General features: G+C 39.3%; 1 protein-coding gene across 2 annotated transcripts in view; it reads right to left on the reverse strand.

Moving 5' to 3' along the window:
- The window catches only part of LOC115221086 (centrosomal protein of 70 kDa-like), a 43,968-nt gene that overhangs the window by 6,038 nt on the left and 13,644 nt on the right, over positions 1–24,286 (reverse strand). The window contains exons 5-11 of one of the 2 annotated variants that reach the window (XM_036510536.1): positions 21,517–21,580; positions 19,017–19,105; positions 16,799–16,910; positions 14,525–14,623; positions 12,320–12,475; positions 10,662–10,802; positions 6,126–6,294 (exon numbers count right to left, since the gene is read on the reverse strand). In XM_036510536.1, coding sequence (XP_036366429.1) covers positions 6,126–6,294; positions 10,662–10,802; positions 12,320–12,475; positions 14,525–14,623; positions 16,799–16,910; positions 19,017–19,105; positions 21,517–21,580 — 830 coding nt within the window. Of the gene's footprint in view, positions 1–6,125; positions 6,295–10,661; positions 10,803–12,319; positions 12,476–14,524; positions 14,624–16,798; positions 16,911–19,016; positions 19,106–21,516; positions 21,581–22,532; positions 22,597–24,286 lie in introns of both variants that reach the window. The other variant, XM_029791302.2, reaches the window with a different exon arrangement.

A 24,286-nucleotide genomic window follows, 5' to 3' on the forward strand; every position in this document is an offset into this window, starting at 1 on the left:
GCCCTAATGCCAACCAAAGTTTTGTGAGTTGATTCAGTAGATGGAAACTGAAAGAAGCCCATGGTGTATATATATATATATATACCCATAATATATACATATATACTTTGTATATACATGTGTGTCTCCCCACCACTGTTTGGGGTTTGTAAACTTAGTGGTCAGTTTGCTGGACATTGTTGTAGAGCTGAAAACGAGGTAATTTCTACTCTTCTCCTCTGGAAGCCATCTACTCGCGATACCAGAGGGCGCACACTCTCCTACCCTGGTGTAATCTCCAGGGATACAGGCATCCAGCAACAGGACCTCCGTAATGCCATGATGGACCGTGAAGTCTGGCGTAGCATGGTAAATTCCATTGTCTCGACCACGGTCGAACAATGATGATGATGAACTTAGTGGTTCAACAAAAGATTGATAGAATAGGCATAAAAAAAATGTACTGGGGTCAATTTGCTCAACTAAAATTCTTCAAGGCATTGCCCCCAACATGATCAAAGTTTAATGACTCAAACAAATAAAAACTTTTAAAAATAGTAATTTGAATCAATCCCAATTTTAGAAAATTATTCTAGAAGAATGAAAGTCACAGCCGGTATTGGTAATGGTCGAACTCAAATCCACAGAACCACAGCAGTTTGTATTCACCAGAGAAGCACCATATGGACTTACTTCTTAAATAAATAAATGATTAAATATTGTTGTGTCTAGGGAGGGTCATTGCGCCAGTAAAAATCAAAATATACACATGCCCAGATTCAATACTACTTCTGTTTTACCAACTAACCATTCAATTGTTTGTTTAATATGTTGATAAAACACTCAATTGATTATTAATTTTTTTCTGTTGGAGTCCTTTTGTGGCACTTCGTAATCTCATCAATGACAGGTCCTCACCTCTTCAAGGTCTGCTTTGAGTCTGTCTGAGATCTATAGTCTTATGTCTATGCGTATGAAGGTTCTTTTCTTTCTCTTTTTAATTCTAGAGTAAATTTTGACTGGCCACCTACTTGATAGCAAGGTTGCGAAGAAAAGTATCTTGTAGCATGTGTATTCTGATAAGTATGTCTGTGTGTGTGTGTGTGTAGGGTTGGCTGTTTTTAAATAGTGTGTATGTTTGAGTGTGTATGTTTTCAACTGCATGTGTGTTCTACACATGTGTGTGTGTGTATAGGGTTGGCTGTTTTTGAATAGTGTGTATATTTGAGTGTGTGTGTTTTTGTGTGCATGTGTGTTCTACACGTGTGTGGGTGTGTGTATAGGGTTGGTTGTTTTTGAATAGTGTGCATGTGTTCTGGTGTGTGTGTGTGAGTATGGTGTAGCTCTGGCTAGGTTTTTTTTAATACATAAGCATCTATGTGTATGTTAACATGTGTTTATTTCAACACTCAAATTTACGTCAAGAATGTTGCAAACCAAATATCACATAAATGATTAAATATTTTTATTGATTGCTGTTCTGGTCACTGAGTCAATATTTTGGGTGTGTCTGTCAAAGCTATTAAATTCTACAGACAGTATTTAGCCTAGGTCATCTAGTGAAATGGTATTGCCCACGCAGAGCAAGGTGGATTTAGTCTCTTGGTTATGAACCCAATACAGACCAGGTAGTATGTATGATACAGACTCTAACCCTTAATTGTACAATTACCTATCAACTCAACCATGACAGCAGCAATGCTCAGAGTCAACTACTACACCTTTTGCAATCAGAGGTACACTAGCAGGGGAAGTTTCTCAATAACTCTGGTATATAATCCATAACAGTGAAATGAACAGAGGTAATAATAATGATAATAATAATAATAATAATAATAATAACAATAATAATAATAATAATAATAATAATAATAATAATAATAATAATAATAATAATCATCATCATCGTCATCATTGTCATTGTTGTTGTAACATCCACTTTTCCATGCTTGCATGGATATGGCAGATTTTCTTTGGCTGAATGCCTTTCCTGTCACCAACCATTAGCTATTTTTAAGCAAGGTGATATTTCCTCATGGCCTGACATGTTTGCACAGAATAGTGAAATGAATGACATTCATTTACAACAGTCACATGATGTCAAGACAAGGAAAAACAAAACACACACACAACACACACACACACACACACACACACACACACATATACATCAGGCTTCTTTCCAGTTTCCATCTACAAGATCCATCCACAAGGCTTTTGTCAGCCAAGGGCTATAGTAGTAGATACTTTGCCAAAGAGGCAATGCAGTGGGATTGAACCCGGAACCACATGATTGGAAAACAAACTTCTTAACCACATAATAACCACACCAGGAACTATAATGGAGAATAAAAAGTGCTGTCCAGAAACACAATAAAATATTTGTGGCAGATTAGAACTAAAGGATTAAGTTACAATTTGATACTTGATGAAAACTAAAAAAAAAAAAAAAATCATAAAAACAGCAAAGGAGTGGCTGTGTGGTAAGTAGCTTGCTAACCAACCACATGGTTCCAGGTTCAATCCCACTGCGTGGCATCTTGGGCAAGTGTCTTCTGCTATAGCCCCGGGCCGACCAATGCCTTGTGAGTGGATTTGGTAGACGGAAACTGAAAGAAGCCTGTCATATATATGTATATATATATATGTATGTGTGTGTGTTTGTGTGTCTGTGTTTGTTCCCCTAGCATTGCTTGACAACCGATGCTGGTGTGTTTATGTCCCCGTCACTTAGCGGTTCGGCAAAAAGAGACCGATAGAATAAGTACTGGGCTTACAAAAAGAATAAGTCCCGGGGTCGAGTTGCTCGACTAAAGGCGGTGCTCCAGCATGGCCGCAGTCAAATGACTGAAACAAGTAAAAGAGTAAAGGACGAAAATGGCTGAAATGATTCTGGTACTCTTGCTGGCCACTGCTGATATGAATTACAGCAAGATCACAAGAAATCTTATTTCAGAACAGATACTACAGTAACTGGCTTATCAACAGCATGTGTACATTAATACATTGACTGTCACAGCCTGTTGCTGGAACTTACTGGTGATGCCACATGTTTCCCATGCTGCTACACTCAGTGCAACATTACAATAGTTCATAATTAAACTTTAATATGTTGCACGCAATAGCAGAATCGTTATCATGAGTTCAAATTCCACTGGGGTTGACTATACTTTTCATCCTTCAGGGGTCAATAAAATATGTACCAGTTGAGCACTGGGGTCGATGTAATCAACTTACCCCCTCCCCTTAAACTGCTGGCCTTGCACTAAAATTCGAAACCAATATTTAGCATTCATGTTATTTAATATTCAAAATGCAGTTTACAGAGAGGGAGTGTTAAGCATCATCATCATCATCATCATCATTGTTTAGCGTCTGCTTTCCATGCTAGCATGGGTTGGACGGTTTGACTGGGGTCTGGGAAGCCACGAGGCTGCACCAGGCTCCAGTTTGATCTGGCAGTGTTTCTACAGCTGGATGCCCTTCCTGGTGCCAGTCAAGGCAGCGCTGGCATCGGTCACGTTCAATGGTGCTTTTTAAACGCCACTGGCACGGGTATCACAACTACAATTTCCATTTGAATTTTATTTTGATGTTGATGTACTTGACTCAGGTCTCCTCAAGCACAGCAGGTTGCCCAACAATCCAAGGTAAGCACAGCAGGCCATCCTGCAAGGCAATTAACTCACTTCATTTGTCGGGTCTTCAGTCACAGCATATCTCCAGAGGTTTCAGTCTTTCGTCATTGTCTCTGTGAGGCCCAACGTTCAAAGGTCATGCTTGACCACCTCACCCCATGTCTTCCTGGGTCTACCTCTACCCCAGATTCCATCAACTGTTTGGGAGTGGCGCTTCTTCACACATCTCTCCTCATCCATCCGTAGTACATGACCATACCAACGCAAATGTCTCTCCTGCACTGATAAGTAAAACTGAAATGTCATTATCAGTCTGAATATGCTTGAGGCACGTTCAAACCAGTGAACAAGCTGCTCACTGCATTTTGTCATGGAAAAATATATCCTGTTTGTTGACAAACAGTGAGCTGCCGCAGTGCTGCCAGTTGTTGTATGGCAACTAGGTGGAGGCACAATGGCCCAGTGGTTAGGGCAGCAGACTTGCGGTCATAGGATCGCGGTTTCGATTCCTAGACCGGGCGTTGTGAGTGTTTATTGAGTGAAAACACCTAAAGCTCCACGAGGCTCCGGCAGGGGATGGTGGTGATCCCTGCTGTACTCTTTCACCACAACTTTCTCTCACTCTTACTTCCTGTTTCTGTTGTACCTTGTATTTCAAAGGGCCGGCCTTGTCACTCTCTGTGTCACGCTGAATATCCCCGAGAACTACGTTAAGGGTACACGTGTCTGTGGAGTGCTCAGCCACTTACACGTTAATTTCACGAGCAGGCTGTTCCGTTGATTCGGATCAACCGGAACCCTCGTCGTCGTAACCGACGGAGTGCTTCTATATATGTATGGCAACTAGAAAAGCATAAGAGAGTCAGTCTCTTCAATCAGCTCGTAGCATCACCTGCATGGTGTCCTTGACTGAAGAGATAACTACTTTGAAATGCTTGCATCTTACAGTCTGGGTAGATGGCACAGAAAGCTGATCTAGGTGTATACACACCATTTGTCAACAAGCAGGATATATTTTCCATGTCAAAATGCAGGGAGTAGCTTCTTCACCGGTTCGAATGTACCTTGAGCATATTCGGACAGATAATAACATCACAATAAATATGTAGTGGGCAGCAAGTTGGCAGAAACGTTAACATACCAGGCAAAATGCTTAGTGGCATATCATCCATCTTACTGTTCAGAGTTCAAATTCTTTCATGGTCGACTTAGAAACTAACATTTAATATTTAGTACTCAAGTTATTTAAATATCCACAAAACTGTGTCAAAAATACAGAAAAATTATTTTTTCAAATTAATAAAATGTACCACCGGTAATACATATGGGGGGGTTGTGTAAAGTTTGTGATGAGCCACCGATGGTACGTGTCATGGTTAATGAGTTAGGCCTTTAGCATTCACAACATTTTGCCAAAATTAATGCTTTTTTATTCACATTGCTTTGAATTAACCATGCATTATCTTGCAGCTATGAGATTTTCATAAGGTAACTGTTAATTTTTAGGTGACCCGCTCTATGCGCAGGTGAGGGTGTGGTTGTTACTTTCTGTTTCTTATCGCCACATCCTCTCTCTTTGTTTCTCTCTCCTTTCTCTTTCACTTTCCCACTCTCTTACTCTTCCTTTCTCTCGGACTCTCCCTTGCTTTCTCTTACTCTCTATCTTTCTCTATCTCTCTCCCATTTATAAAAAACAAAAGATCTTGAGTAAGTTGAGAAAGAAAAATATTTTGAAAGATCAATCATAAATATCAGGCAGTGGCAATGGAAAGCACATTTGCCTTTTGTACGTGCCACTATTTGAGCAATTAAAAATAAGGAAAAAAAAATTTCTTTGTTAAATTTAGTACTTATTTTGGGAATTTTTCGACAACTGACCATGCAAATGAAAGCTCTAAACATGGGCTTACATGAAACTGTAAATTTCTTTCAGAAAAAATGAAAACTGTAAACAATAAAAAATAAAAGGCAAAAATACATAAAAATGAGAAATTTTGTTCAACTTCAAAAATCTTGCCTTAATTTTCAAAATTTCAAACCCATTTTCCGCACTTAAATTACAAATATGCTTCCACTTTACCATGTTGAAAATTTGATTGAAATCAGTCAAAAGGTGTCCAATCTAGACCCCCAAAATCAATAAAATCCCCATTTTCACACCAAAGCAACCACTGTAGCACGCCAAAACATCTCCCAATCAATTTCTCGCCTCAAGTTACCCCCTCCTGTAAATTTTAATCCCCTTGCAGCCTCATTTAGACTCCTTTTTACATAAAAATCCAATTTGCATCAATGTTCGCCTTCTTCATTTTATAGATTAGATTATAGGGTTGGTGTGAGAGGCCAGATTTTGTTGGGTTGAACATAAAACTGGCAGACTACTTCGGCTGGATATGACTGGATTAAATACTAAAAGGTTAAGTATGATACATAGACGGCTATTACAAACACAGTGTTTGAAGGGGGAAAGAAGAATCAGATAGAAATCAAAGAAAAATCATCATTTACCCAGTCCTAACAAAGTCTTCAGAATTTTCATGATGTTCTGCAATTCCCCGACCTTTGTATAGACCTGATTCATGGCTGGGTAGATGCCGGATAAGGTAGGAACTTCAAATAATATCTGGAAATGTTGGACGAGATTTTCTAAAGCAGCACTAGACGAATCCTGCTCATCCTGAGAAGAAAAGGTTGGAAACAAGAAGTTCATAGTGAAACTTGGGACAGTAAAATGTGGAGGAGGACAAGTAGGGGATGAATAGGAACAAGTTATTAGTGATGCATAATGCCACCAAGCAGTGGTTCTCAACTACTTTTTACCTATGGACCCCTTGATTCTTATTATACTCGGATGGACCCTCATAGCTTTTTGTTGTTTAAGAAATCCTATTATACTGTTGTCTTTTTTCTTTTACTTGAAGAATTTTTAGTCAAATCAATTGACCCCAGTCCTCTTTTACTTGTCTCAGTCATGCGACTGTGGCCATGCTGGAGTACCACCTTTAATAGAGCAAATCGACCCCAGGACTTATTTTTTGTAAGCCTAGTACTTATTCTATTGGTCTCTTTGCCGAACCGCTAAGTTACGGGGACATAAACACACCAACATGAGTTGTCAAGTAATGTTGAGGGGACAAACACAGGCACACAAATATATACACATACATGACGAGGTGGTGAAGCACGACCTTCGAACTTTAGGTCTCACTAAGAAATGTCTAGAGACCGAGACCTATGGAAGTATGCTGTGCATGAGAAGACCGGCAAGACTAGTCAGGCCATAACCGTGGGCCCCGACCGGGGACGTAGTCAGTTCTGTGCATACCTTCCTTCTTGTGACACTTATGAAGACCTGTTGAGGCAAGTGAAAATCAAATCAAATCAAAACAAATCAAATAGATGAACATCAGTGGAATTGTATTCTTTGTGGTACCAGTGCCGGTGGCACACAAGAAAACCACCCAAACGTGGCCGTAACCAGTACCGCATCGACTGGCCTCCGTGCTGTGGGCACAACAACACCATCGATCGTGGCCGTTCGCAGCCTCATCTGGCACTGTGCCGGTGGCACATAAAGACACCATCCAAGACCGGCGACGTAGTCCGGTCCACCTGTGCATACCTTCCCTCTTATGACACTGTGAAGACCTGTGAGGAAGTGTGTGACATTGTGAAGACCGTGAGCAGAGGCAAGTGTGTGCGACATTGTGGAGACCTGTTGAGGCAAGTGTGTGACCCTTGTGAAGACTTGTTGAGGCAAGTGAAATCAAACCAATCAAAATAGATGAATATCAATGGAATTTGTATCTTTGTGGTTCCAGTACCGGTGGCACACAAGAAAACCATCCGAACGTGGCCGTCGACTGGCATCCGTGCTGTGGCAAACAAAACACCATCTGATCGTGGCCGTTCGCCAGCCTCACCTGGCACCGGTGTTGGTGGCACATAAAAACACCACCACCATCCAAAGACCCGGCCGACGTAGTCAGTCCACTGTGCTTACCTTCCCTCTTATGACACTTGTGAAGACCTGTTGAGGCAGAGGCAAGTGTGTGACACTTGTGAAGACCTGTTGAGGCGGAGGCAAGTGTGTGACACTTGTGGAGACCTGTTGAGGCAAGTGTGTGACACGCGTGACAATTGTGAAGACCTGTTGAGGCAAGTGAAATCAAACCAATCAAAATATAGGAACATCAATGGAATTTGTATCTTTGTGGTTCCAGTACGGTGGCACACAAGAAAACCATCGATCGTGGCCGTTCGCAGCCACATCTGGCACCTGTGTCGGTGGCACATAAAGACACCATCCGAAGACCCGGCGACGTAGACAGTCCACCTATGCATACCTTCCTTCTTGTGACACTTGTGAAGACCTGTTGAGGCAAGTGAAAATCAAAATCAAATCAATCAAATCAAATCAAAACAATCAAAATAGATGAACATAAATGGAATTTGTATCTTGTGGTACCAGTGCCGGTGGCACACAAGAAAATCATCCACGTGGCCGTAGCCAGTACCGCATAGACTGGCCTCCGTGCTTTGGGGACGTAACAAACACCATCCGATCGTGGCCGTCCGCCAGCCTCATCTGGCACCTGTGTCGGTGGCACATAAAAACACCATCCGAGCGTGGCCGTCTGCCAGCCTCGTCTGGCACCTGTGTCGGTGGCACATAAAAACACCATCCGAGCGTGGCCGTTCGCCAGCCTCGTCTGGCACCTGTGTCGGTGGCACATAAAATCACCCACTACACTCTCGGAGTGGTTGGCGTTAGGAAGGGCATCCAGCTGTAGAAACACTGCCAGATCTGACTGGCCTGGTGCAGCCTTCGGGCTCCCCAGACCCCAGTTGAACCGTCCAACCCATGCTAGCATGGAAAACGGACGCTAAATGATGATGATGATGATGATGATGATGATATATATATATATATACATATATATTCAGGCTTCTTTCAGTTTTCATCTAACAAATCCACTGACAAGGCTTTGGTCAGCCCGGAGCTAGAGTGGAAGACACTTGCCCAAGGTGCCACACAGTGGGACTTAACCCAGAACAATGTGGTTCGTAAGCGAGCTACTTACCACACAGCCACTCCTAAGCCTGGTATTTGTTCTGTCAATCTTTTTCACCAAACCAGTAAGTTTCGGGGATATAAACATACCAACACCAGTAGAGTCTAGAGAGATTGTACATTGTATATGTTGAGAGTATTATCAGTGAATAACTAGAGAGAAACAAAGTAAGTGTAATGTGTGGTGGTGGGGGGGGGTGGGGGGTGTCAATGCATAATGCAGTAAAACGTGTGACAGTGAAAGGGTAGAAGATTGGCAGAGATTGAAAGAGAATGCACTGAATATGACATACATGTCAGAAGTGTGATGTGACATGGCAACGAGAGTCACAGCAACCAACAATTGAAATCAACTAAATTGGGGTACACACACACACACATACCATCATCATCATCATTATTATTATCGTTTAACCCTTTAGTATTGAAACTGGCCATATCCGGCCAAAATAGTTAATCTGTTTTATGTTCAAACTGACCAGATCCAGGCTCTCACACCTACCCTACAATGTTATTCTACATTAAGTAATTACACCATCAAGATCTTGAAGATATGAGATAATGCATGGTTAATTCAAATTAATGGGAATCAATAGGCATTATGTTTGATAGAATAATCTGAACACTAAAGGGTTAATGTCTGTCTTCTATGCTGGCATCTGTTGGATGGTTAGACAGGAGTCTAGGCGGCGAGCTGGCAGAAATGTTAGCACGCCGGGCGAAATGCGTAGCCGTATTTCGTCTGCCCGTTACGTTCTGAGTTCAAATTCCGCCGAGGTCAACTTTGCCTTTCATCCTTTCGGGGTCGATAAATTAAGTACCAGTTACGCACTGGGGTAGATGTAATCGACTTAATCCGTCTGTCCTTGTTTGTCCTCTCTGTGTTTAGCCCCTTGTGGGTAGTAAAGAAATAGGTTAGACAGGAGTTGGTAATCCTGGGGACTGTGGCAAGCTCTTCTGCCTGCATTGGCATGGTTTTTACAGGTGAGTGCCCCTCCTAATGTCAACCACTTTACAAAGTAGTGAAAGGATGCTTTTTATGTGGTGCCAGCACTACTGAGGTCACCACATAACATGCAAGGCAAAGAGCCCTCAACTGAAAGAGGGAGTGATACTGAAGTAGGCATCTCTATGCCAGGTGACGATGAGAGATTAATATTTGATAAAGGCGGCGAGCTGGCAGACACGTTAGCGTGCCGGGCAAAATGCTTAGCGGTATTTCGTCTGTCGTCACGTTCTGAGTTCAAATTCCGCCGAGGTCAACTTTGCCTTTCATCCCTTTCGGGGTCGATAAATTAAGTACCAGTTACACACTGGGGTCGATGTAATCGACTTAATCCGTTTGTCTGTCCTTGTTTGTCCCCTCTATGTTTAGCCCCTTGTGGGCAATAAAGAAATATATATGATAAAGGGACAGAAACAGGTGTCTTGCAGTAAAGGAGATACATGGTTACCCCAGTCAGAGGAAGAGTGAGGGAAACAGTGGCAATGTGCCAGAGAATACTCTCAAAGTACAAGGGTGTGAATATAGATGGAATAATAGAGGATTGCTCTGGGTGCATGAGTAGGGAGTTCATGAAGGTGCAAAAGGGGGAATGCAGTGAGTGAGGGAACACAAGTATGTAGGGGAGCAATAGGATAGCATTGGTACAGCAAAGAGATGAGAAAGTGGTTTGGGGCTGTAGAGAGAAAAGGTCACACAAATTACCTCCAACTTCAAGGGAGCCTCCTGGGTATTTGTGAGAGTCTAATTCCCATGTTTCCTTAAAAAAAAAGGTTTTATCTATCAAATTGGATTTATATTTAATCCTTAGCTTTATGAGGACAGACAGTAATCATAACCTTTCACAGATCTACTGCTGTAGAGACATACATCCAATCAGGGGAAACAAAAGAAAAAAAGATGTTAACTTGATGGGCAAAATGAAGGATTTTTGATTACAAAAAAAAAAGGGGTTTTATTCACCAACCTTGGTAATAATGTGATTAGATGACTGATTGACCATTTGTAACTTTGTAACCATTTCTTGAAAAGAGTCGGAGGGATGAAGCTGTATGTTGGTCCAAGGCACAATGGAGGTAAGTATTTCATTGAAACAGGTAACTAGATCCTGAAAAATGATGGAAAGATTTCGGAAAATGGTGATTAAAAACAAACAGCAACATAAACCCATTTTTGGAAGAAATGAAACAAGAGAGTCACTACATGGCTGCTTGACTTGCTAAAAAGAGCAGCAAAGTCTTCTTCAAAACATACGATATATATATATATATATATATATATATATATATATATATATATATATATATATATATATATATAAATATATATGTGTATATATATATACATATATATATATATAATATATATATATATATATATACATATATATATATATATATACATATATATATACATATATATCAAAGGATGCTTTCTACTATAGGCACAAGACCCAAAATTTTGTGAGTGGAGTACAGTTGAGATTACATTGACCCCAATGCTGAAATGATCATTTATTTCATCAAGGATAAAAGACAAAGTTGATCTCAGCAAAATCTGAACTCAGAATGTTCAGACATATGCAATGCATTTCGTCCAGTGTACTCATAAATCTGCCGACTGTCCACCTTACCAGCTCATTGCCATTGTGTTTCTTATATAATTCTTTCTACTAAAAGCACAAAGCCTGAAATTTGTGGGGGAAGCGGATAGTCAAGATTGCATCAACCCCAGAGCTCAACTGATACTTATTTCATCAATCCTGAAATGATAAAAGGCAAATTCAACCTCAGTGGAATTTGAACTCAGATTGTAAAGACAGACACTAAACATTTTATCTGATGTACTAATGATTCTGCCAGCTCACCACCTTACTGGCTCACCGACATTTTGTTTCTCGGATCTTTACCTTTTGACCGACAGATTTAAAAAATAATTTTTTTGTAACTAAACACTTTCAAACTTCGGACACTGGTAGAATGTGTCATATAAAACATCTTTTGCTCTTAGCATTTTTGAGAAAAACTTATATTTACGAAGTTATTTCATGTTAAAGTTCTCGTATTTCGGTAATTTCAACCAATCAATGACATGTATTCAGCTGAATAAAATTACTGCTGTTGTTTGTCAACAACAACTATCGGCGGTGTATTTTTCATTTGTCACTGTTATTTATGACATCGTTCGTGCATTTGTACTGGTTTTAAGGTTTTAGGGTTATGGTTTTAGGGTTAAGGTTAGGGTGTTAGGGTTAGAGTTTTAGGGTTAGGGTTAAGGTTTTAGGGTTAAGGTTGTCATAAATAACAGTGACAAACGAAATATACACCACTGGAAGTTCTTGTTGACAAACAACAGCAGTAATTTTATTCAGTTGAATACACATCATTGATTGGTTGAAATTACCGAAATACGAAAACTTTAACGTGAAATAACTTCGTAAATATAAGTTTTTCTCAAAAATGCTAAGAGTAAAAGATGTTTTATATGACACATTCTACCAGTGTTCGAAGTTTGAAAGTGTTTAGTTACAAAAAATTATTTTTTTAAATCTGTCGGTCAAAAGGCAAAGATCCTGTTTCTCATATAATATAACAGACAGTTTGATACGTAAGAGATGATATTTACCTGACGATTCTGAAAGTCATCGTTGGCTAAGGCCAACATTTCAAGGATGTATTTTAGAGTGTCATCGGAAAGAACAGGCCGTGATGTCATATCATATTGTTCTTCAGTCTTCCCATTTTGTGTCTGTTGAACCAAGCTGCAGAGTTTAAAGCAATACTGTAAAAAAAAAAAAAAAAGAAATGTTAATACCTTACTGGCACAATTCCATAGAGAAGAACTGCAGTCTATGTTGATATATGAAAGCACTCCCGAGCCTTTTCTTAGCAGATAAAACTACCACAAAATAGAAACAAGAATGTATGGAATGTATGTAACAGTTCATCATCATCATTTAATATCCACTTTACCATGCTTGCAAGGGTCAGATGAAATTTGCTGAGGCATATTTTCTACTGCTGGATGCTCTTCCTCTCGCTAACCCTCACCCGTCTCCAAGCAAGTTCCTATTTCCACATGGCCAGGCATGTTTTTCATCAAAGACTGGAAATGAACAGCAACATCCCTGATATGACACTGATGCTCGTTTACAACCATCACATGATATCAAGTCAAAGGTACACTCACTCACACACACACACAGACACACTCACACACACAAGAAAATGAGATGACAAAGGATATAAAGGATTATCTTATGAACTTCATGAGCTTACAGCTGTTTCTGTTACAGGATGCCAGGACTCATACTTGAGTGCCTGAGTAACACCTTAGAGCTTTATCAAAGCATCGAATATGAAATGCAGTTTATTTGGGAAAAGAATTACATTTATGCATATATATAGGAAAAAAAAAACACACACACACACACACACATACACATACAAAGACATGATAAGCTTCTTTCAGTTTCTGTCTGCCAAATCCACCTGCTAGACTTTGGCCAGCCCAAGACTATAGTAGAAAGTGCCATGCAGTGGGACTGAACCCAAGACTGCATGGCTGGGAACTGGGAAGTAAGCTTCTTTAATCACACAACCATGTCTGTACCTATGTGTGGGTTTGAAGGGTAACATGACACTTCATGATGTAATAGTTCTGATGAAGATATAAATGTACAACAAAAGACTGATATCTATAATATATATATACATAAATGATAAAGCAAAACTGAATATAATGACCAATATGACTCTACCAAAATACCTATTTTATATGTGCATTTACATATTTGTGTGTGTGTGTGTATGTGTGTACATAGATACACATATCACACAGGTGCTAAAGGGTCTGAGTAAAATATCAAACATTTAACTTTTCATATTAATGTCATATACCAACAGGCTTTTAGAGAGGGATACAGTAGATGGATGTTGTGACATTTATGTACTTTCCCAAGGACATTAACCCATAGAGAACTGAGATTTGCACTTACACAGCATGGACTGCTGAGCACGTTTTATGAAAATGAGACTACCATGCACACAGAAAAAACAAAAAAATAGTTAAAATATCTTCTTAGTATATAATGGTGGCAAGTTTTACATCAACTGAAAAATCATTAGTTGAATTATTAGTCCTCTTGCAATCTTGTGGGTATCAGAGCATTTGAGTGAGGTTAGACTCCAACAAACACCCATAAATTAAATGCATCTATCTGGGCCACGATTTTAGCCTGTCGACCTGTGCCTGACAGCCACGATCGTGGCCCGTTGCGCTTTAAGTGTTAAGGCCCTGTGTGAAGGAGAAATAGCTACAGTTGGTGTCTGAAATCATATTGTAGATTCAATTTTCCAGAAGTGTTTTACCCAACAATAACAATAATCTTTTACATAGGGCCACTTAGGTTATGTAAAAACAAAAAATCAGAATACTAACAATCCACAATCTAAAGTGTATGTGTATATATATATATATATATTAAATAATATTTTACAAGAAGATATAATTAAGGATTTGTAAATCCATCCAACTTAATCTAATGGAAAATCAAGAGTTAAAAATAATATAGCAATGTTGAAAAACACCTTCCTTGTACTTTGCCTTCAAATTGTATACATGCATGTGTGTGCATGCATGCATATGCAAGCATACATCTTGCAACTATGTGTGCATAGATGCACATGCTGGAGCAAATAATCTTTTGTACAATCATTTTTTTAAAATGCACAAAAGGTTAATTGGCTGAAACGGAAAAAAAAAAACAGAATGTACATGCTTTTGTGACAAGAAAATTTACTTGAGATGTTTTGAGGGAACAATGCTCACCTGTCTATATTTGGCCATACTCTTCAAATTGTGTTTCATTTTTTGAATAGCTGGGAGAAGCTGGTTGGAGTTCTCCACATCTAACGCTTGGTAAAGTTCCTGTTTATAAAAGAAGCCAGTTTAAACATTGGTTGTATTGCACCCCCTGGGATGGAAATAAAGGCAGTGGTTTCTGGCAAAGGCAGAAAGCCCCCAAAAATATAAGATGGAAGATGGAAGTGGGGTATTGTCAATTAACCCTTTATCATTCAGATAAGTGAAGGCATGCAGCTTAGTGGTTAGGGTATGCAGCTCATGATTGAAAGGTCACAGGTTCAATTCCTAGCAGTATGCTGTTGTGCTCTTGAACAACACATTTTACTTCTTCATTGCTCCAGTCTGCACAGATAGCAAAAATGAGTAGTATTTGTACTTCAAAGGGCCAGCCTTGTCACATTTGTCTCACTCTGAATCTCCCCAAGAGCTACGCTACAGATCCGCATGTCTGTCAAGTGCTCAGCCACTTGCAAGGTAATTTCGTGAGCAGGTTGTTCTGTCGATTGGGATCAACTAGAACCTTCATAGTCATAACCGACTGAGTGCCAGTTAGTTGGTTATCATTCAGATCACTCTGTCAAATGTAATTATTATTTATTCACATTGTTTTGAATTAATCATTTATTACCTTAGTATATAATAGTGGCGCAGGAGCGGTTGTGTGATAAGTAGCTTGCTTACCAACCACATGGTTCTGGGTTCATTCCCACTGCGTGGCACCTTGGACAAGTGTCTTCTACTATAGCCTCGGGCCAACCAAAGCCTTGTGAGTGGATTTGGTAGACGGAAACTGAAAGAAGCTCATCGTATATATGTATATATATAGATGTATGTGTGTGTATATGTTTGTGTGTCTGTGTTTGTTCCCCCAATATTGCTTGACAACTGATGGTGCTGTGTTTACATCTCCGTAACTTAGCGGTTAGGCAAAAGAGACTGATAGAAGTACTAGGCTTCCAAAGAACAAGTCCTGGGGTCGATTTGCTCGACTAAAGGCGGTGCTCCAGCATGGCCACAGTCAAATGACTGAAACAAGTAAAAGAGTACCTCATAGCTACAAGATTTCAATGATGTGATTGTTTATTTTTAGATCAATATTGTAGATTATGTGTGAGAGGCCAGATCTGACAAATCTGAAGATAATAGAGGCAGAATATTTGGGCCAGATATGGCCAGTTTAAATGCTAAAGGGTAAAATCAGTACCTGTTTTTATTGACCCTTAAAGAATGAAACACAAAGTCAACAGTTCCTTTTAACATCTATGCCTTTCGCTGTTTGGCTTTTCTAGTTACAGGACACTTGACTATTTGCAGATGATAGTTATAAGAATGAAATGAAAGTCATTTCATATCAGATAGACTAGGGTTGGTCTAGTCCTAATCCATGAGGTCGGTCACAGTATTCATTTCATCAAACCGCCACTACCACCACTGCCACCACCAGCATCAATCATCGCCGTCATCATCGTCATCTTCCTGATACAATCACATATCCTTCATCTTACACCACCATCCCTGCTGCCAACGATGATGTGATCAGCATTATACTATTACCGACACCACAACCAACAACCCCACCATCAACACCATCACTATTATTATTGCCACCACTATTACAATCACCAACACTACCACTCATTATCATCAACACTTCCTATCGCAACCACCAACACCTTCAAAGCTACCTTCATCCCACCATCGACACCAATATACATTTTATGCCAGCTTCTAAAGTTCAAATAAATAAACTTTCTACAAATTCAAAGTAAAGAAAAAAGATGAAAACAAGAAAATATTGTTTATCTTTTATCTTTTATTTGTTCCAGTTACTGTGTTGCGACCATGCTGGGGCACTGCCTTGAAGGGTTTAATCGAACAAATCAACAGCACTTATTTTTTTCTCTAAGCCTGGTATTTATTTTATTGGTCTCTTTTCGCCACACTTCTAAGTGACAGGGATGTAAACAAACCAACACTGGTTGTCAAACAGTGATGAGAGAACAAACACAAACTCAATGACACACACACATATATGGACACAAGCACACACACGCACACACGATGAACTTCTTTCAATTTCTGTCTACCAAATCCACTCACAAGGCTTTGGTCAGCCCAGGGCTATAGTAGAATACACTTGCCCAAGGAGCCATGCAATGGGACCGAACCTAGAAACATGTGGTTGGGAGGCAAATTTCTTACCACACGGCCACACTGAGAGATTTCTACTTAACTTACCTGTAAATTTAACCTGTCGTTGTGTGATTGCTGTGTCTCCTTACAGCTCTCATTATCAACAAATTTATGACAAGATGCGTTAGGTGACATCCTCGAGTCCTTGGTACTCACTCTGAAAGTATAGACACATTAAGCTGAGAATTTAAGTGGGAATTAAAAAACGAAATAGCATAAATAAATAAAATATGGTGAATTTGAACAGATTTTGGTAAAAATAGTGGGGGGAAAAAACTGGTCACCACAGTATTCAAGAGAGATCAGCTCTGCTTTCAAAAAGTTCCTTTCCCTCAGAATTTACCTTTTTATTGGCAAACTCAGATGAAAAAAAAATTGAAGGTTAATTAGCAACAATAATTTGTTTTAAAAAGAACTGGCCAAAAATTCTGATCTGAATTTAATTTTTTGCCTGTTCTGTGTATCATATGTAACAGCCAGACCGCAGGACACTGAGCCTTATGAAGGAGATGACTAAGGACTGAGATATCTGGTTTGTAGCTATACTCAAGAAGACCCATCGACCACAGCAGAACTGGGATTTTTACCTTTTGACTTACAGATTTAAAAAATAATTTTTTGTAACTAAACACTTTCAAACTTCGGACACTGGTAGAATGTCATCGTATATATGTATATATGTATATATATGTATGTATGTATATATATATATATATATATATATATATATATATATATATATATAATATATATGTATGTATGTATGTATGTATGTGTGTGTGTATATGTTTGTGTGTCTGTGTCTGTCCCCCCACCCACCCAACATCGCTTGATAACTGATGCTGGTGTGTTTACATCCCCGTAACTTAGCGGTTCGGCAAAAGAGGCCGATAGAATAAGTACCAGGATTACAAAGAATAAGTCCCAGGGTCGATTTGCTCAACTAAAGGCGGTGCTCCAGCATGGCCGCAGTCAAATGACTGAAACAAGTAAAAGAGTAAAAGAGTAATACATTTTATCATTGCTCATACGGTGAATTTATCTTGTAGTGAATTTTCCTATATGGTGAAATTTCTGACGGCGAATTTTCCAGACACATACTGAGACAAGTACAAGTGAACCTATGAAGCCTGCTCTTTTCTGATCAAGCTACTGAGAATAAATGAAAATAAAGACATTTTCTATACAAACCAGAGCCAGCACTGAAAGTTACATTTCATCGAAATCGATCAACATCAATGGAAATTGTAGTCGTGATAGCAGTGCCGGTGGCACATAAGAGAACCGTCCGAACGTGGCCATTGCCAGCACTGCCTCGACTGGCCTCTGTGCCGGTGGCACGTAAAAAGCACCATCCGATCGTGGTCGTTGCCAGCCTCATCTGGCACCTGTGCCGGTGGCACGTAAAAAACACCATCTGATCGTGGCCGTTGCCAGCCTCATCTGGCACCTGTGCCGGTGGCACGTAAAAAGCACCATCTGATCGTGGCCGTTGCCAGCCTCATCTGGCACCTGTGCCGGTGGCACGTAAAAAGCACCCACTACACTCACGGAGTGGTTGGCGTTAGGAAGGGCATCCAGCTGTAGAAACACTGCCAGATCAGACTGGGCCTGGTGCAGCCTTCTGGTCTCCCAGACCCCAGTTGAACCGTCCAACACATGCTAGCATGGAAAGTGGACGTTAAATGATGATGATGATGATGTAATCAATGTGATCAAGGATGGAAAAATAGGTAATGGGTGTATTTGCATATTTCGAGGCTTCTTACTCCTTCTTCATCACAAAATCCAAGAACACATTGCTTGAATAGCTGTAACTTAAATAAGTGTAACCTAATTGGATATACCAATTTCACATAACAAACACATACCTGGCAACTGGTATCATCATCATCATCATCATCGTTTAACATCCGCTTTCCGTGCTAGCATGGGTTGGACGAATGACTGAGGGCTTACGAACCAGATGGCGGCACCAGGCTTCAATCTTGATCTGGCAGAGTTTCTACAGCTTGATGCCTTTCCTAATGCCAACCAGGCGAGGCTGGCAACGGCCACGATCGGTTGGTGCTTTTTACCTGCCACTGGCACAGAAGTCAGTTGGGGTGGCGCTGGCAATGGTCACATTCGGATGGTTCTTTTACATGCCACCGGCTGTGGTATCACAACTACAATTTCCATTGATTTTTGAGCAATAAGGGACACCGAAATACATATCAGAAGCTACAAGAGTAGTGAAACTAATGAAAGTTGTGATGGTTACCTTGACTGTTTTTCCAACTCTAACATTTTCAGTTTGGCTTCCAGCAGGTTGACCTTCTTGACATAGTCTTTCAGGGTCTTCTCCTGATTCTGAAAGTAAATAAATTTCAGTGAGGTTGGTAGAAGAAAAAAGAAACATCTAATGGTTATGCTAAGGAGTGGCTGTGTGGTAAGCAGCTTGCTTACCAACCACATGGTTCTGGGTTCAGTCCCACTGCGTGGCATCTTGGGAAAGAGTCTTCTACTATAGCCTTGGGCCAACCAAAGCCTTTTGAGTGGATTTGGTAGACGGCAACTGAAAGAAGCCTGTCGTATATATGTATATATATATATATATATATATATATATATATATATATATATATATATATATGTGTGTGTATATATATATATGTATGTATGTGTGTGTATATGCTTGTGTGTCTGTGTTTGTCCCCCCAACATCGCTTGACAACCGATGCTGGTGTGTTTACGTCCCCGTAACTTAGCAGTTCGGCAAAAGAGACTGATAGAATAAGTACTAGGCTTCCAAAGAATAAGTCCTGGGGTCAATTTGTTTGACTAAAGGCGGTGCTCCAGCATGGCCGTAGTCAAATGACTGAAACACGTAAAAGAGTAAAAGAGAGTTATCAAAAGAGGAAGCATTAAAATATGATATAAATAAGTCATCCCCAACGTTGCTATTTTTACGTCTATTTTTTTGCCATGTCTGCATGAATTGTACAGATCTACTCCAACACAATGTATGGCAACTAGTTACGGTCATTCATTATCTTCCTGAGATTCTGCACCCTGAGTTAAGCTTTCACCACTTCTGTCCAAATATCACTAGGTCTTCCTGAGTTGAATACTGAATATGTACACAGATATACAAACACATTAGGAACTTCATGTCAGGTTAGTTATTTAGACTCTGCACAGCTGTGATTGAGGCCCAACTTCTCTCTCAATACACTAGCACTCTATTGCACATGCACACTTACTTTACACATCCAGTGGAGCATACTAACTTCATTCCTTCTGGCCTTCACATGTCCTCTTGCATTCAGGGCCCACATTTCATGCTGTTCATATACATGCATCATACTTTCTTCCTTTCACTTGGAGAGAGAAACCTTTCATTGTCTACAGAAGTAAAAGCTCTCTGGATTTTCTTCATCCTATTCTTATTCTAGCCATTACCCTCTCCATACGTCCCTCCGCACTACTAATTTATTCCCCTAGGTAGCAGGTAAAGAACTACTAAGCCCATAAGAGTGGAAGGAACTTGCAGTTTTCTGAAAAAAAAAAAATGGACACATATTAATTTATATATAGAGGGCATTATACATACATGCCAGGAGGCATTGTATATACATGCCAAACGCTAAGAGGGACAATCAGTCATTTCTACCAAAAATATTACTAATCCCACCGAATACATGTATGTATAATGCCCTCTATATATAAATTAATATGTTCAATAAGAAATAATTTTTTTCGAAATTTTTTCTCTTATGAGGTTTTTACGCTATCTACCTGACAATTTCTTGTTAAGTTTTCCTTATTAAGTAGTTGTCCTTAATTGCTAAATTTTTATTCCGAAAAAACTTTTCCTCTCCCGAAATGCAATTCGTAAAAGTTTACCATTTACCGGATGTAATATATATAAACTCACCCATGTGCTTCGTTGATGTTGATCAGTTAGCTGATCGGCTTAAGCGAGGCAGGGTCGTTGTTTATTTATAATACATTCAGGCCTGCTGATGATTACGTAAGTATGAAATCACTGTGATACAGGCCTATATTTTTAAATGTCTTACTTTGAAAAATTGCATTCGGTGGGATTAGTAATATTTTTGGTAGAAATGACTGATTGTCCCTCTTAGCGTTTGGCATGTATATACAATGCCTCCTGGCATGTATGTATAATGCCCTCTATATATAAATTAATATGTTCAATAAAAATAATTTTTTTCGAAATTTTTTTTCGAAATTTTTTCTCTTATGAGGTTTTTACGCTATCTACCTGACAATTTCTTGTTAAGTTTTCCTTATTAGTAGTTGTCCTTAATTGCTAAATTTTTATTCCGAAAAAACTTTTCCTCTCCCGAAATGCAATTCGTAAAAGTTTACCATTTACCCGGATGTAATATATATAAACTCACCCATGTGCTTCGTTGATGTTGATCAGTTAGCTGATCGGCTTAAGCGAGGCAGGGTCGTTGTTTATTTATAATACATTCAGGCCTGCTGATGATTACGTAAGTATGAATCACTGTGATACAGGCTATATTTTTAAATGTCTTACTTTGAAAAATTGCATTCGGTGGGATTAGTATATTTTTGGTAGAAATGACTGATTGTCCCTCTTAGCGTTTGGCATGTATATACAATGCCTCCTGGCATGTATGTATAATGCCCTCTATATATAAATTATATATATATATATATATATATATATATATATGTCAGGCTCACAGACAGAGCATCAATGAACACAAACAATACAGAATACTTACCCTGTGTAGAACAGACTTATGGCTCAGAAATCCTTCCTCTTCTTCAATACTTTGGTGCTTCTTCCTATAAAGATAACAATAATGAAATAATCCGTTATACAGAATATACTATATTATAGTATATGTACTAGCAAGCTCACTTGCTTTTCTGTATTGCGGAAGCAACTATAGAGTTGATTTGCTTCTGGCTGACGTGAAAATGGTAAATGAAGTGATACCCAGAAAAAAAATTTGCAAAATAAAAAATAAGATAAAATTATTTGAAACCTCATAGTGCAAGCACAAATTGATAATTTATATCAACAATAAACAGCATTTGTTTTTTGTGTGTATGGGTAGATGGGTGGGTTTGGGTAGGTAGGTAAGAAGGGAGGTAGATGGGCAGGTAGGTAGGTAGGTAAGTAGTTAGGTAGATAGATAGATATTTAGAGTGAATATACATATAAATAACATAAAAATGTTTCCAATGCCACAGAGCAAGTATAAATCAATAATTAAAAGATACATATTTGTAACAGAGAAAGTATTAACACTGAGAGGTAATATCTATCCCCTCTTAAATGTAGACATTCTGTTGGAACAAACAATACTGTAGTAGATACCATGGGAGTTTCTCTTATGGCCAAGTGTCAATCACTGATGAGACAAAGGAAGGCCGAAATCATGTGATCTGGTGGACTTGGTGCTGGAGGTGGTGGGGGTTTATCTCACAAGCAATTTAAACAAGAGTGCATTTTACACCAAAAGCTAATATGAGAGTTTCTCTTATGGTATAAACTGCAGTATGGTTTGTTCTAACATCCACGTTGAAGTGGGGATAAATATTACCTCTATTAATAATTAAAGTCAACAATAAACAAACTATGTAGGTGTGTGCATATATATGAGTATATATGAGCTTGTGTATGCATGTCTATATGTGTGTTAGCATGTATATGTAAATAATATATATATATATATATATGTCAGGCTCACAGACAGAGCATCAATGAACACAAACAATACAGAATACTTACCCTGTGTAGAACAGACTTATGGCTCAGAAATCCTTCCTCTTCTTCAATACTTTGGTGCTTCTTCCTATAAAGATAACAATAATGAAATAATCCGTTATACAGAATATACTATATTATAGTATATGTACTAGCAAGCTCACTGCTTTTCTGTATTGCGGAAGCAACTATAGAGTTGATTTGCTTCTGGCTGACGTGAAAATGGTAAATGAAGTGATACCCAGAAAAAAATTTGCAAAATAAAAATAAGATAAAATTATTTGAAACCTCATAGTGCAAGCACAAATTGATAATTTATATCAACAATAAACAGCATTTGTTTTTTGTGTGTATGGGTAGATGGGTGGGTTTGGGTAGGTAGGTAAGAAGGGAGGTAGATGGGCAGGTAGGTAGGTAGGTAAGTAGTTAGGTAGATAGATAGATATTTAGAGTGAATATACATATAAATAACATAAAAATGTTTCCAATGCCACAGAGCAAGTATAAATCAATAATTAAAAGATACATATTTGTAACAGAGAAAGTATTAACACTGAGAGGTAATATCTATCCCCTCTTAAATGTAGACATTCTGTTGGAACAAACAATACTGTAGTAGATACCATGGGAGTTTCTCTTATGGCCAAGTGTCAATCACTGATGAGACAAAGGAAGGCCGAAATCATGTGATCTGGTGGACTTGGTGCTGGAGGTGGTGGGGGTTTATCTCACAAGCAATTTAAACAAGAGTGCATTTTACACAAAAGCTAATATGAGAGTTTCTCTTATGGTATAAACTGCAGTATGGTTTGTTCTAACATCCACGTTGAAGTGGGGATAAATATTACCTCTATTAATAATTAAAGTCAACAATAAACAAACTATGTAGGTGTGTGCATATATATGAGTATATATGAGCTTGTGTATGCATGTCTATATGTGTGTTAGCATGTATATGTAAATATATATATATATATAATATATATATATATATATATATATATATATATATATATATATATATAATATATATATATATATCATCATCATCATCGTTTAGCGTCCGTTTTCCATGCTAGCATGGGTTGGACGGTTCTACTGGGGTCTGTGAAGCCAGAAGGCTTCATCAGGCCCAGTCAAATCTGGCAGTGTTTCTACGGCTGGATGCCCTTCCTAACGCCAACCACTCCGTGAGTGTAGTGGGTGCTTTCTATGTGCAACCAGCACGGGTGCCAGTTACGAAACACCAGCATTGGCCATGACACCAATATATATATATATATATCATCATCATCATCATCATCGTTTAGCGTCCGTTTTCCATGCTAGCATGGGTTGGACGGTTCTACTGGGGTCTGTGAAGCCAGAAGGCTTCATCAGGCCCAGTCAAATCTGGCAGTGTTTCTACGGCTGGATGCCCTTCCTAACGCCAACCACTCCGTGAGTGTAGTGGGTGCTTTTTACGTGCCACCCGCACAGGTGCCAGACAGAGCTGGCAAACGGCCACGAACGGATGGTGCTTTTTATGTGCCACCGGCACAAGGGCCAGGCGAGGCTGGCAACGGACACGAAACGGGGCGGTGCTGGCAACGGTCACGAAACGGAAGGTTCTCTTACATGCCACCGGCACTGGTAACACATCTGCAATTTCCATTGATCGATTTCCATTCTGATCCTCACTTGCCTCAACGGGTCTTCACAAGTAGAGTTTCGACATGCCACCAGCACTGGTACACATCTGCAATTTCCATTGATCGATTTCGATTCTGATCCTCACT

The sequence above is a fragment of the Octopus sinensis genome, linkage group LG17, assembly GCF_006345805.1.
Source record: "Octopus sinensis linkage group LG17, ASM634580v1, whole genome shotgun sequence".
Classification (NCBI taxonomy): Eukaryota; Metazoa; Mollusca; class Cephalopoda; order Octopoda; family Octopodidae; genus Octopus; species Octopus sinensis.